Below are 16200 nucleotides of genomic sequence, written 5' to 3' on the forward strand. Positions count from 1 at the left end.
AGAATGGACTGGTTGGATCTCCTTGCAGTCCAAGGGACTCTCAAGAGTCTTCTCCAACACCACAGTTCAAAAGCATCAATTCTTCGGCGCTCAGCCTTCTTCACAGTCCAACTCTCACATCCATACATGCCCACAGGAAAAACCATAGCCTTGACTAGACGAACCTTTGTTGGCAAAGTATCTCCCCCCAAAAAAGGAGACTAGAACCCAAGTTTCCTGGTACCAGCCTAGCCCTCTTTATCCACACTTTCAGTTGCATCCTCTCCATTTTGTTTGAACTTCCTCCTTCATCTACTGTTCTTATTTGTAAGATAGTGAGCAGCAGAGCCTTGGAACATGCACCAGTGCAGACTTCCCCAGCCTGGGATCCTGTCCTTGTTCCAGGTCCCTCAGGCCATGTGCTGATCCAACTCTGCATCCTGTGAGGGAGGCAGGGTTGAGGATTCATACGATTCTAAACGTGCTAGCTCTCTAGCTCATCTTTTACTCTCCTCTGGTCCACACATGTAGCATCCTTATCCTCCCCTCAGGGCCCTTGTACATGTTCTTTCCTCTCCTACAGCACTCTTCTCCATGCTTTACCTGATTCATGCCCACTAATCCTTTAGATCTCAGCTTTCCCCAACCTCCACTGTGGACATTCAACAAATGTATACTGAGACCTCTTCTAAGTAATAAAGTTTTGCACCATGCATGAAGCATTCAGGGACCCAGATGACACAGGCTCCACTGTCAACTTTGATACATGGCTTCCAAGACTGCCTTGAGCCTCAATACCCCAAAGCCAGTCAGAGGAAGAGAAATATTGGAGGAGTGCACAGGAGGCCCTTAAAGGGAAAGTCGCTCAGTCGTGTCTGACTCTTTGTGACCCCATGGACTATACAGTCCATGGAATTCTCCAGGTCAGAATACTGGAATGGGTAGCCTTTCCCTTCTCCAGAGGATCTTCGCAATCCAGGAATCAAACCCAGGTCTCCCACAGTGCAGGCGGATTATTTACCAGCTGAGCCACAAGGGAAGCCCTATGAATTAGGCCTAGAGGAGGTGAAATCCCTGTAGCCTTCATTCTCTGAAGGACAGACAGTCTCTCCATACTCAGCAAGGCCCCAGATGTCAAAGCATCAGAATATAGAAAATAAGACAAAGGTAATACAAGCAGAGGCAGAAGAGAGTACCTGGGGCCTATGGCACATGATGCATTTGCTCCAATGTCCTCTTTTGACTTCCTCTCAGAACCACTCAGCTGTCTCCACCAACCCCTTTCCTGACCCCACTGCACGCCTGCCACTGAGGCACTGTCAGCTGAAATCTCTGGCATGAAATGTTAAGGATTCTTATTTAAGTCTTACAAGAAATTGCAAGGAAAGTAGAATCCATCATTTTTAACCTCTACAGTATTTACTCAGCTTCATCTTTTTGAACACTCATGGTCACATTACTTGAATAAAGCGAACATTAATAGTTTCCTGCTGGACATTTTTTAAAACAGAGACTTCAATCTCTGTATAAGCCAGGCCATGCATTTCTAAGCATCAAGATAAGCATAGATGAGAAAGAATCTTATGGCCCCAATGCCAAGACCACAAATAGATGAAGAGCTTTTCTAACAAAAGTGAAAGTTGGGATCTTGCACATAGCATGTCTTCAGGAGCTTAGGAGCACTGATAAAGCAGATAGCCTGGTAATCCTCATCCTTAGATGAGTATGCACCCTCACCCCTGGCTTTGTGAGTTTGTATCCATGAGGTGGCTCGTGGAAAGACATAGCACTCACCAAGCTTTCCTAGTTAAATGAAGGTTTTTTAAATAAATTAACAAGTCACTTTTGAAATGTCTTTGCTGTCACCTACAGCATGTTAGATGTCTAAAAATATGTCAGTGAATACAATATGATCTCTGATGTCATCTTCAGTTCAGTTCAGTTCAGTTGCTCAGTCATATCCGACTCTTTGCGACCCCATGAATCACAGCATGCCAGGCCTCCCTGTCCATCACCAACTCCCGGAGTTCATTCAAACTCACGTCCATCGAGTCAGTGATGCCATCCAACCATCTCATCCTCCGTCATCCCCTTCTCCTCCTGCCCCCAATCCCTCCCAGCATCAGAGTCTTTTCCAATGAGTCAACTCTTCGCATGAGGTGGCCAAAATACTGGAGTTTCAGCTTCAGCATCATTCCTTCCAAAGAAATCCCAGGGCTGATCTCCTTCAGAATGGACTGGTTGGATCTCCTTGCAGTCCAAGGGACTCTCAAGAGTCTTCTCCAACACCACAATTCAAAAGCATCAATTCTTCGGCGCTCAGCCTTCTTCACAGTCCAACTCTCACATCCATACATGACCACTGCAAAAACCATAGCCTTGACTAGACAGACCTTTGTTGGCAAAGTAATGTCTCTGCTTTTGAATATGCTATCTAGGTTGGTCATAACTTTCCTTCCAAGGAGTAAGTGTCTTTTAATTTCATGGCTGCAGTCACCATCTGCAGTGATTTTGGAGCCCCAAAAATAAAGGCTGACACTGTTTCCACTGTTTCCCCATCTATTTCCCATGAAGCAATGGGACTGGATGCCATGATCTTTGTTTTCTGAATGTTGAGCTTTAAGCCAACTTTTTCACTCTCCACTTTCACTTTCATCAAGAGGCTTTTTAGTTCCTCTTCACTTTCTGCTATAGTCCCCCAGAAAGATCTGTTTTCCCTCTTTTGGGTCATTGTCAACTCTCTGGAGGAAATGGGCTCTCAGTCAAGCCTTAAGCTGTGATGCCATCACTGACTTAAATTAGGATGCATAATTTATTCTTTCTCAAATTTTTCTTGATTCTATAGTAATATCTTCCTCAGAAGGAACGAGCCTATTGTACAGACAGGTATTGTGATAGAAAATCCAAGCAGAATGATTGCTGGCTGTTAATTAGTTTCATGTGACCACACAAGTGTAAAACCATGACATAAGAGCATTCACAGGTTATTAAGTCCATCTGAAGAGTCCACCAAGGCTATATGTGAACCCATCAAATCTGACACAGATTTTGCAGAAGATAGGAACTGAGGAAATAGGGTGATCCAGGCTACATTGCCTGTGATCATGGTAATATGGCAGTAGGAGAACCTTCCTCTGGAATGTGCAATAGAAAATTCTTAGGTGGTAGATTTAGACCTGTGTACCATTGATCTCAAGGGTTCTACCAAAAAAAAACCCAAAATAGATTAGAATTTTCAGGGCTGGAAGGGACCTTAGAGATCGCTTAGCTTATCATTCCTTTCTCAATCTGTGTGTATGTGTGCATGCTCAGTCATGTCCAACTCTTTGTAACCCCCATGGATTGTAGCCCACCAGGGTCCTCTGTCCATGGGATTTTCCAGGCAAAAAACGGGAAAAACCAACTCTCATTATTTCCCCAAACCAAATTTTGACACTTACAGTTTTGAAACTATAATGATATCTCCATTTTCAGGTATCATATCATTTTTTCTCTCTGCGTCTTCTCTCCTTCAAACACACATGATTCTACAACTGTAAGACATTCTGGAAAGATTCCATGCAGTTTTGAAAATGTTCAATGTTTTTCAATATGGAGGAGATCTGAGGTCCTAACCTTAATGGTGTCTTCTGTGAACTCAGTCACAGTTTAAGCCTCATCTGAGCACTTGCCCATTTCAGCAGGTTCCTGAAGCCACTCCAGATGTCATTCACATCTCTTAGCACCCCATCCCCATTCCAGCTGAACTAGAGTGCTGCTTTTGGATCACATTAGAATTGAAATTCAGGACCTGAAGGTGTGATTTTTTTTTTTTTTTTTTTAGTTGCTTATTAAAAGAGTTTGTAGACGGAGGTGTTTAGATGGAAACTATTTGTTCTTTGGGCAAAACCTTTTTTTGACCTTTAGAAATCCCCAGTCAATTCAGCTAGTCATTGACATGGGCTTGCTGCTTCTTATAAGATATGCAGCATGTAGGAAATCAGTTCATTGGCATGCTTGACAGAAAGCACCCTGAGGCATAGTTAAAATGTCAGTGCACCCTGATGAATAAGATGATAAGAATTAAACAACTTCTGGCCTTCTCCCTGTTGAAAGAATGAATTTTATGTTCATTTTATTGCTTAAAAGCGTTAATTACAGACCTGGATGAGCATGTTCATTTTCTCTCTTGTTGCCTATATGGATTTGAGACCAAAAATAGCTTCAGCTATATGAAGTAACAAGATTGCAGTTTTAATAACTCAGTATGAGGTCTATTGCTGATCGTTGGATAAGAAAGCTTTTTGTGTTTGAACAAAATCAAAAATGTTCTCTATATTCACCTGTTTATTTATATATTTATTGTCTTACAGAAATTCTTTGATCTGGAAAGAGAGAATGCTTGCATTAGAAAAGAACAAAGGAACCACACCTTCCCTAGATTAAATCGCAACAAGTACATGGTGACGGACGGCGCAGCTTATATTGGTAGGTGTCAGGGCTGTGAGGCTCCTCAGGGGATCATGCAGGTTAGTGGTAACCCAGCTGCACTCTGGTGTACCCCATGGTGAGGAAGCCCCTGCCAGTGAATGGGAGGCCCCAAGGTCAGGAAACAAGAGAGTGAGGGCAAAGAGCTTTTCAACCAAACATCTCATCTGTGGCTTGGTTCATAGAACAGGAGACCATACAGGATGTCTTCTCATAAGTGTTTTGCAGAAATTCCATGGTCCATTTGTCTTATTTTGTGCTTAGTCACTCAGTTGTGTCCAACTCATTGTGACCCCATGGACTGTAGTCTACCAGGCTCCTCTGTCCATGGGATTCTCCAGGTAAGAATACTGGAGTGGGTTGCCATGCCCTTCTCCAGCGGATCTTCCCCACCCAGAAAATGAACTGGGGTCTCCTGTATTGCAGGCAGATTCTTTACCAGCTGAACTACCAGGGAAGCTCGATAGGCGGGAAATTCGATGGTTCATCAAAGGCCAGTCCTGGCACTAGAATGAACCCAGAGCTCATTTCCTACCCACCATACCACAGCCAGTCTGTATGAGTAATAGGGAAGCAGACCATTGAAATTTGATGTCCAAATGAACACTGTCTGTGCAATAATCCTATGCCTGCCATTTTTTAAATAGCTAACTTTGGACAACTTACTTAAGCTCTCTAAAACTCAGTTCTCTCATCTGTAAAAGGGGGTTGACTAGTTTCTGCCTCATAGGATGGTGTTTAATTAGGATAATATGTACAAAGCACCTTGCACAATTACAGCACCTAACACATAGATGATACCTGATTCATATTAGCTATTATTATTAAGGTAATAAAGCTCCAGACACAGAAACAATATGTTATTGGTTTATTATTTACTAAGGGGTCAAATCTAGTCTACTTTCCCATGGCCTGTATGGGTCCAGGGTAACCTTTTTACTCATTCTGTCACAGGCAGGGTGGAAGTTATTATCTATAAAATGAAGGGGCATAGATCACAAAATAGCTGGAATGGTTTTTACAATGTCCAAATGAAGTAGCAGAGTCAAAGCAGAAAAGAAAAGCACAGGTGTGGAATAAAGGAACATGAAATTTGCATTATTTTTTCCAAATTCAGTCAGTAAATAGAAAATATGCCCTTTTAACTTTGTAAAGCACCTTACTTTCTTTGATTCTCTTAGCAACAATGTCAATAGGGAAGGCAGCTTTAATCACCTACAGTTTAGAAATAAGGAAATTGGGCCATAAAATATGAAATGAATTAAACATACAGATGTAAGGGGGAAGATTTTAGAGCTAAGTTTCAAATGCCGGGCATCCAGACCCCTCACCCCCGTAGCCCTTCAGAAGTCACTGTCGTCGGCCCCTGGAGACACTGCCTCCTGTGTCAGTGTAGAGATGATCTGTCTTTTCCCATTTGGAATAGTTGTGTGTCTTATTAGTAGAATAGAGTATTGGAATTTTTTAAAATGTATGTCATTCCAGTTCTAGAATATGAGAACATTGTTTTGTTCATGTTGTCCCTCTCAGTGACACAAGGTGTGATAATTTAGATTTTCTCTTGTTCATCGAGGCATGGAGAATAGAATGAAATGAGCTTCTTTTTAAACAAGTGACGTAAGCAGACTCAGATGTGTTTAGTCCAAAGTGGGAACCTCTGGTTCAATATCGGGAAACAGGAAACACAGAGATGGATTAAGTCTTGGGCACAGTGGGATATTAGAACTCAAATCTGAATATTTTACCTGCAGAGTTTACGTAAAGTAAATTGTTGTACGCACACTCAGCAGTGACATGTGCTTATATCCAAATACTCTTTATAATGAATTAAGAAAGTGTGTTGGAGTCAGACAAATCTCTGATTTCAAGCCCTGACACAAGACAGAAGATGATAGAATCACACAGTCTCTCTGAGTCTCTGCAAAGCCTCTATTTCCTTATCTTTAAATAAGGGGGATTAGAACACCCACCCTTTGGTGGTGGTATGAGGATTGAATGAGATAATATATGAAAAGCTCCCAACACTGTCACTGCTCTGTCTACCAGATTCTTAGCAAAGACTGATTCCTGACTCTCTCCCTTGTTTCCCTATAAGGCATTTTTAAAATAGACTTTGGTTTTTGTTTAAAGTTTAGGTTCACAGCAAAACTGTGCAGAAGGCACAGAGATTTCCTATATACCCCCATCCCTACACGTGCACAGCGTCCCCCATGGCCAACATCCCTCACCAGAGTGCTGCATTTGTCACAGCTGATGAACTTACACTGACACATGTTCATCATTTACATTAGGGTTCTTTCTTTGTGCTGTACATTCTGTGGCTTTCAATAAGTTATAAAGACATGCATCTGCCATTATAGTATTATATAGAGTAGTTTCGCTGCCCTAAAATCCTATGTACTCCACCTATTCATTTCTACACCATCCTGGCAACCACTGATTTTTTTTTTTAACTATCTGCATAGTGTTGTCTTTTTCAAAATATATAGTTGCAATCATATAGTGTGTAGCCTTTTACGATTGGCTTCTTTCACGTAGTGATATGCATTTAAGGTGCTTCCATGTCATTTCATGGCTTGATAACTCATTTCTTTTTACTGCTGAATAATATTCCATTTTATGTTACCTTCTCTGGAGAAGGGAATGGCAACCCACTCCAGTATTCTTGCCTGGAGAATCCCATGGACAGAGGAGCCTGATGGGCTATAGTCCATAGGGTCGCAAAGAGTTGGACATGACTGAGCAACAAACATACATTCCCTTCTAGGAGTTTTATAATTGGTAGGCTACAGTCCACAGGGTTGCAGAGTTGGACATGACTGAGCGACTTCACACACACACACACACACACACACAGATTTTACATTTAGGTATGATCACATTTTGAGTTACATTTTGTGAAGGGTATAAGATCTGGGTCTAGACTTTTTTTTACATGTGGCTGTCCAGTTCTTCTAACATCATTTGTTGAAAACACTGTTTTTGCTCTATTGTATTGCCTTTGCTCCTTCATCATGATTGGTTGACTCTATTTATGGGGGTGTATTTTGTGGTTCTTTATTATAATACATTTTTAAATGAGTACATTTTACACATAGCATCTTCAGTTCAGTTCAGTTCAGTTGCTCAGTCATGTCCGATTCTTTGTGACCCCATGAACTGCAGCACACCAGGCCTCCCTGTCCATCACCAACTCCCGGAGTCCACCCAAACCCATGTCCGTCGAGTCAGTGATGCCATCCAACCATCTCATCCTCTGTCGTCCCCTTCTCCTCCTGCCCTCAATCTTTCCCAGCATCAGGGTCTTTTCAAATGAGTCAGTTCTTTGCATCAGGAGGCCAAAGTATTCGAGTTTCAGCTTCAACATCCGTCCTACCAATGAACACCCAGGACTGATATCCTTTAGGATGGAATGGTTGGATCTCCTTGCAGTCCAAGGGACTCTCAAGAGTCTTCTCCAATATACCACATAGCATCTTAGCAAAATTTTAATTCCCTAGAATGAAGCATAGTTCTAATATAAAAATGCTTAAAGAGCATAAAGAGGGAAAATTCACTGATAATTTAAATAATTATCAGCATATTCTGAAAATCTCTTAAAAGTCACTCAAATACCTGCTGAGAATGCTGAATAAAGAAAAATCCACACAAGACCTTGCATGGAATTATAGTTCCATTAAATGCTCTGAAGGCTTACAGAAGACTCCCCAGACAGTATCATATCTCTACTTTAAATTCTCCAGAGTATATTTGAGTCAAGCTTGGCAAAGTTGTTTGAAAGATTTTGATTATTTACATATTATATCCTGTGAGTTCATTTGCACCCTCACAGGGTATTCCTGAGGGTAGTTCCCCAACTCTCTTGACATTTGGGGCCTCAGTATGCATTCTAGAAGCTGAAATGGCAGTCTCAAAAACAGCTGGGTAAAACAGCTTCCAAACTGAAAAATTACTGAAGCATGTATGTGATTTTGAGGTTTAACCCAGCCATCAGGAGATGATTGTTTAATCACCTAGTGTAGAAATGCCCCGTAGACCTTTAGGGCTGTGATTCCTGAGAACAGACTAATTAAAACTCTTGAGAATCCATAAAGATGCAGAATCTTGGCTCCATCCTTTGTATTAAAGGAAAAAAGCTGAATTTTGCAGAATAAGATTTCAAAGTCTTGTCACTTCTCTCCCATCATCTTGCCCCGCTCCACGTTGCCCCCAAAGCATATGCATGTTTCTTTCAAACAGTGAGATATGCAAATGAATGGAGCAGAGATCTCAGCGTGGCCTGATGTACCAACCCTGGGAGCTGACGAAGTCTAGGGCGAAGAGCACAGTTAGCACAAAGCAAGTACGCCTTTCAAATCAGAGGTGACATGAAACAGAAGTTAAATGTGGGCTGTTGAGTCAGACCTGGCTTTTGAACATCAACTGTGGAATTTTTTCACTTCCACCTTGGACAGATTACTAAAGTTTTCTGTGCCTTAATTTACTCATCAATACAGTGAAGTTAATATTGTCACCTCACAGGACTGCAGTGAATATCAAATGAGATAATGTTATGAGATAACAAATTACTGCCCTTGGTCTAATGCCTGGCACTGAAGTCATAAGATGAGATTTTAGTGTCTTCTCAAGAAGTCTTTGAAAAGTGTGCAAGAATGCTAGAGTCTCATTTATAGAATGACTAGAAGGTGCCATCTCCCAACAGGTTCCAGAATAACTCTAAGCCTAGAGTAGCTACTGATCCTCTCCTTAGAGGCTGAGGCCTATGTTTACCTAGCCTGAGCATTTGCACAAAACTTAAGCCCCTGAGCATGGTCTGAGAGCACATGGTCCAAAACACACCAACAGCGAAGGGAGTCCCTGTGCAGACCCTAACACAGTCATAAACCATTCGGCAAGGAGCTTGCTAATTTATAGCAATAAAATTGAGTCAATGTTGTGTCTTTTTGGAGAAGGAAATGGCAACCCACTCCACTACCCATGCCTGGAAAATTCCGTGGGCTACAATCTATGGGGTTGCAAAAAGTCAGACACAAATGAGCGACTTCACTTTCACTTGTATGTCTTTTTAAAAAAATATTCATTTATTTATTTATTTTTGGCTGCGCTGGGTCTTCATTGCTACACATGGGCTTTTTCTAGTTGTGGAGAGTGGGGGCTAACCTCTAGCTGTGGTGTGTGGGCTTCTCATTGCCGTGGCTTCTCTTGTTGTGGAGCATGGGCTCTTGGGCATGTGGGCATTGGCAATTACTGCAGGGGGACTCAGTAGCTGTAGCCCATAGGCTTAGTTGCCCCATGGTATGTGGGTTCTTCCCAGACCAGGGATCGAACCAGTGTCCCTTGCATTGCAAGGCAGATTCTTAACCACTAGACCACTAAGGAAGCCCCCATAGTTATGTCTATCATGAAGCTATTGAAAGCATCATTGTAGTGTTTGTGTGGAGTAGGCTGAGATATTAAGAGAGAGAGAGGGGAGTTCCTTCTCCATGCTGATAATATTTGACTTAGAGGAATAAACTTAAGGAGTCAAATGGAGGAGGAAGGAATCACCTTCCAGTATTCCAGGCAGTGCCATACAGAAAAGGGAGTTGATATGTGAATGAGCTCCAGGGAGTAGGGGAAGGGCCAAAGAACGAGAACTATAGAGGAACAGACATTGACTCTCTCTATGGGTGTCCCTTCTCCCAGAAGCTTCTCCCACAGATGGCTGCAGGGCCTTAGGTCAAGGACACCCAGGGACCATGATCTCAACATCTTTCAACCAATGCTCCTGCAAGATGCCTGAGAAGCCACTGAGGAAAAGGAAAGTCAACCTATGTATTTAAAAGCTTTCAGTTCACTTGTGGAACTAGCTCTGAACCAAAGAGGACAGTGGTAATTTGTGAAATAACTTTGTCAGTCTTGACATGGCTAAATTTTTATTGGTGAGAATGATGCTTTGTTTATGGTATTGAAGATAGCTTATGGAGTCTAGGAGACCTGGATAAACCATTTAACTATGTGAAGTTGGGCAAATTTATTCACCTCTTTGAGCCTTCAAACTGTGGTACTGGAGAAGACTCTTCAGAGTCCCTTAGACTACAAGGAGATCAAATTAGTTGATGCTAAAGAAAACCAACCTTGAATATTCATTGGAAGGACTGATGGTAAAGCTGAAGTTCTAATACTTTAGCCACCTGATGTGAAGAGCTGACTCACTGGAAAAGACCCTGATGCTGGGAAAGATTGAAGGCAACCAGAGAAGAAGGGCAGCAGGGTATGAGATGGTTAGACAGCATCATCGACTCAACGGACATGAATTTGAGCAAAGTCTGGGAGATAGTGAAGGACAGGGAAGCCTGGTGTGCTGCAGTCCATGGGGTCACAAAGAGTCAGACACGACTGAGTTACTTTCACTTTCAGTTACTTTCAGCTTCTTTCAAGATTAGTCTGTTGACTTCCTAATCCCTCAGAATATGACTTTATTTGGAGACAGGGTCCTTACAGAGAATATCAAGTTAAGGTGAGGTTCATTAGGGTGGTTTCTCATCCAGTTTGACTGGTGTCCTTATGCAAGAGGAAAATTTGGACACAGAGATATATGCAGAAAGGAGATAATGTAAGGAGACACAGGGAGGAGATGGCCATCTACAAGCCAAGGAGAGAGGCCTGGAACAGACCCTGCTTTCACAGCCTTCAAAAGGAACCAACCTGCCAATACATTGACCTTGAACTTTCAGCCTCCAGAACTGTGGACATTTAGCCTCCGGTCTGTTCTACTTTGTTACAGCAGACCTAGTAAATTAATACACCAGCTATACCAGCAGTCACTCTGGGGCACCTGCTGTTGCAACAACTGATTCCTGGGCTAAGAAGCCTGATTCTGGGACTGGGAATTGACTCACAGCCCAGGCAAGGAGTGTTTTGTGTGTTTGGTTAAAAACTGGTTCTCCTTCTCTGGCCTCAACTTTTTCTTTGATGTGAAAGCTTCTGAGCATTGTAATTAGTGCCTCTCATTTGTACATATGGATTAGATGTGTCTCTTTGAGAAGGGAGGAAATGTTCACAGGATGTTTAAGTGTATTCCTATATATTTTAAATGTTGTTGTATTTAGTGTACCTTGTGAACATCAATAAGAAATAACATTACCCAAAAAAAGAACATCAAATTTCCTGTTTCCAGTTTCAAGTTGAGCAAAGCTGAAGAAAATGCCAAAATAATATGCAAATATTAATGTGCCATATGTAAGCCTTCTTGGATTTTTTTATGAGCTGTCAACACAATTCAGTCTCCCTGTCACTGTTCCCGGGTGTTTTTTGTTTGTTTGTGTTTTGTTTTTTTAATAGAATCTGCTTTCTATTTCTTTAAATGGAGAATATTCCCCAGTGGAATATTAACTCTTCACCTTCATTTCCTTTGTCTTTTGCAGGAAATTTTGACTGGGTGGGGAATGACTTCACCCAGAATGCTGGCACAGGCCTCGTTATCAACCAAGCAGACGTGAGGAACAACACAAGCATCATTAAGCAACTCAAGGATGTGTTTGAGAGGGACTGGTACTCGCCCTATGCCAGAACCTTGCAGCCCACCAAGCAACCCAACTGCTCAAGCCTCTTCAGACTCAGACTCCCCTCAAACAAAACTGTCATGTACAACGCAAGTGGGAAGGACCCCTAGAGTGTGTAGTCTGAATGAACAAACTTACGGGACATCTTGTATTTCACATTTATATATATATATATGTATACAAAAACAAAGACTTGAGGAGAGAAAAACAATTTAATATGTCTTTTTTAGGGGAAAAGCACACACAAAAATATTCTCTGAACGACATGTAATAACTAACAATATCTTAGCCGCGTGTACACTAAACTTAAGACTTTTGTATTTGTTACTTCTGACAGAGAATGTCATTTTGGCTTGGAGGTTAGTTTTTACGTTTGCATACAAATTTTAAGACTTTGATGCCTCTTCCTTTCTAGTTTTAGAACTTTTTCTGCTGACCACCTGGTCCGTTCTTAGGAAGCTTAGCATGAGGTAAGCTCTTTAACACCATTCTGAGAACTGCTGACGCAGAGGAGCGTGAGGATTTTGTCCGGGAGAAGGGACTGATCAAGCCAAGTATTTGTCCTTGGAAACCATTTCCAAGACCTCTATAGTCATGTAACCATGAACAGCTTACATCTCATGCTCATCTTCAACACACTTGAAAAATACCCTTTTTGCCTCCTTCTGCATTTTTTCCAATACCATGGCTTTTATTTTCTATCATTTTCTCTTCTCACAAAAAGTTATATAGCACCCCTATATTCACCTAAACATTAGTTCCAAGTATGATTGTATCTTTTGAAAATGTATGAATTGTTCAGAATGAATGCAAAATGTAAAAAGCAGTCTTTAATTTTCACCTTTCAACTGCACTTTTCCCTACCAAATTGATATTTTAAAACCACAGCCAACAATGTGTATCCTTTCTCTCAAGCTCAGAAAAATTATGTAGCCACCTGCTAATATCCAGCAAGCTATTCAGTCTGCATTATAAGAATAAAGTAGTTTTTCACATTTTTGTTTAGTTTATGGTGTTTAAAAGTAGATTTTAATTTCTTTATAATCCTTTGCTGTTAAGAGTATGCCAGCAAACATTTATAGAGCTATTTAATATATCTTCTGCTATTTAATATACCAAATGCTTTTCAGAGAAATGCAATTTAAATACTGTGCTTAACATATTTTACTAAGAAACAAAAATATTGGATTATTGTTCTAGTATGTCCTTGTGTTGTTGTTTTATATCTATACAATGTGTGCGCTCAGTCGTGTCCAACTCTGTTCAAGCCCATGGACTGTAGCCCACCAGGCTCCTCTGTCCATGGAATTTTCCAGGCAAGAATACTGGAGTGGGTTGCCATTTCCTACTGCAGGGGATTTTCCTGATTCAGGGATCGAACCCATGTCTCTTGCATCTCCTGCATTGGCAGGCTGATTCTTCACCACTGCGCCACCTGGGAAGCCCATAACTGTATGATATATAACCCTATATTAATGGAGACTGTTGCACTAGAGATAGGCATGGCCTAATCAGAGCCCAGAGCAGGTGCCCTTCAGGACGTCTAGCCTTAATGTCGCTCCTGACCCTCCCTGGCCTGGGAACAGAGTCCTGCACTTCTTGGTCTTGGGTTTCTATTGATAATGTAGGGACATTAATAATCACCTACCTCGCAAAGATGTTGTCACAGAAGAAAATGTTTTTAACTTGTTTTGAAATCAAAAGAACCTATATAAATGCTAAGCATTATAAAGTATAATGTTTGTGGTATCCTGATGTAATCAATAACAGGTTCTCCCAGAAAACCCACAAGAGAAAACAAATCCACAGTTTCTAGTTACAAATACAAGTGAACACAGCAACGCAAAAGCCCTGCCGGAGGTCTGGATTGTCATCATTCTGGTGGAATGTTTTGTCAGATCACTTTGGCATAAATAACATCAACATTAAACTAGACCGTGTGCTTGGAATTCTTCTTTAGGACTAGCCTCTGCTTGTGCTTTTAGAGCAAGAAAAAGCAATCTCTCTCTTTTTTTTTATTTCTAGAGGCTTGATTCTAATAGGTCAGAAAAAGTGATGTAGGAACTCACAAATCTTGTTCAGTGGGTTTACTTGTTGGTCACTAGTGATCACATACCTTTCTTTCTTATTTCCAAGTATTGCTGTACTTGATATTTAACCAGGCTGTGAAGAGACCTGGGAAAGACATGTATTTTTAAGAATAACCTGTTTTAATGAACGACTATGGGATTCTTTTTCTTATTCTTTTTATTTATTTTTGGTTGCACTGAGTCTTTGTTGCTGCATGCGGCTTTTCTCTAGATGGCGGCAAGCCAGGGCTGCTCTTCGTTGTGGTGCACCAGCTTCCCATTGCAGGCCTTCTCTTGCTGTGAGCACAGCCTCTAGGCACACAGACTTCAGTAGCTGCAACTTGTGAGCTCGAGAGTGTGGGCTCAGGAGCTGTAGCACACGGGCTTTAGGCTTTGCCTGGCATGTGGAATCTTCCTGGACCAGGGATTGAACCCGTGTCCCCTGCATTGGCAGGAGGATTCTTATCCACTGTATCACTAGGGAAGTCTCGACTAGGGAACTCTTAATGAAATTCTGCACCAATAGTGGCCAGTCCTTAAAACTCTAAATATTTACCTTGCATTCATATCCATATAATCAAGAATATGCCTATCCTTGTTTAAATATGGAAGTATCCAGTCAGTCATCTCAGTAAAGTAAACGTAGTTTTAATGATGATTAAAAAGAGAACACAAAAGAAAGTAAGCAGAGTTGACATAGAGACAAAGAAACATAATAATTGCACTCCTGGGTGGGGAAAATCAACCTGGGCTGAATTTGGAAAGGACATTGGAAGGCTGAAAACATGGTTGCTTACTCGTTCATTCTCAAGCTGTTTCCTGGAGTATTTTGTCATGTCATGGGATAAGCATCAGCTCAGCCGCTCAGTCATGGCATGGACTGCAGGCTTCCCGGTCCATCACCAACTCCCAGAGCCTACTCAAACTCATGTCCATTGCGTTGGTAATGCCATCCAACCATCTCATCCTCTGTCATCCCCATCTCCTCCCACTTTCAATCTTTCCCAACATCAGGGTCTTTTCAAATGAATCAGTTCTTTGCATCAGGTGGCCAAATGATTAGAGTTTCAGCTTTAGCATCATTCCTTCCAAAGAACACCCAGGACTGATCTCCTTCAGAATGGACTGGTTGGATCTCCTTGCAGTCCGAGAGACTCTCAAGAGTCTTCTCCAACACCACAGTTCAAAAGCATCAATTCTTCGGTGCTCGGCTTTCTTTACAGTCCAACTCTCACATCCATACATGACTACTGGAAAAACCATAGCCTTGACTAGATGGACCTTTGTTGGCAAAGTAATCTCTCTGCTTTTTAATATGCTGTCTAGGTTGGTCATAACTTTTCTTCCAAGGAGCAAGCGTCTTTGAATTTCATGGCTGCAGTCACCATCTGCAGTGATTTTGGAGGCCCCCAAAATAGTCTATCACTGTTTCCATTGTTTCCCCGTCTATTTGCCATGAAACGATGGGACCAGATGCCATGATCTTAGTTTTCTGAATGTTGAGTTTTAAGCCAACTTTTTCACTCTCCTCTTTCACTTTCATCAAGAGGCTCTTTAGTTCTTCTTTGCTTTCTGCCATGAGGGGACAAGCATAGGTTTGGTGTAATGGCGCTCCCTCACTGTCACTATCTTCTGCTTATGATAGGAGAAGTCATTTTTGTCCTTTCCCTCTGAGCCCCATCAAAAAGGTAGCTACAGGAAATGTGTCCCAGGATTTTCTGCCATGCACCACCAGCAGCATAACCCTACCTAGCCAAGCAGACCTCCTCAAGGTGGTCCAGGCAGCAGCAGCTAGACCACAGATTCTGGGAGGCAAAACTGACCTCAGTGGCAGCCAGGAAAACAGCCCCTGTCCAGAGATTGTCATAAATGGGTTCATGTCTCCCAAAAGAAAATTTAACTCTGCAAAACTTTCTTGTTCATTTGAATGCTTTGTGTACCCCTCTGTAAGTATTCTTCTTCTCTTTTAGACTTTGTGTCTGTGCTAAAACAACTTCCATTTCCCACTACCAACAAAAAACCCAAGAATTATTTCCCAAGAGGAAAAGAAGGCAAAACAAAAACACCTTAATTCAAGACTATCTAATGAATATCCATACCAGAAATTATGAGGAGTAGGGCAACTACTAACCTCCATTTTT

The 16200-nt window shown here is 41.6% G+C and overlaps 1 protein-coding gene across 5 annotated transcripts in view; it reads left to right on the plus strand.

Moving 5' to 3' along the window:
• Positions 1 to 12985, plus strand: part of PLD5 (phospholipase D family member 5) — a 424183-nt gene extending 411198 nt beyond the window's left edge. For all 5 annotated transcript variants that reach the window (XM_070768103.1, XM_070768106.1, XM_070768105.1 and 2 more), the window contains 2 exons: positions 4332 to 4446; positions 11853 to 12985. In XM_070768103.1, coding sequence (XP_070624204.1) covers positions 4332 to 4446; positions 11853 to 12100 — 363 coding nt within the window. In that variant the 3' untranslated portion in view covers positions 12101 to 12985. The remainder of the gene's footprint in view (positions 1 to 4331; positions 4447 to 11852) is intronic.
• The last annotated feature ends 3215 nt before the right edge of the window (positions 12986 to 16200 follow it).

The sequence above is a fragment of the Bos indicus genome, chromosome 16 (genome assembly GCF_029378745.1).
Source record: "Bos indicus isolate NIAB-ARS_2022 breed Sahiwal x Tharparkar chromosome 16, NIAB-ARS_B.indTharparkar_mat_pri_1.0, whole genome shotgun sequence".
Classification (NCBI taxonomy): Eukaryota; Metazoa; Chordata; class Mammalia; order Artiodactyla; family Bovidae; genus Bos; species Bos indicus.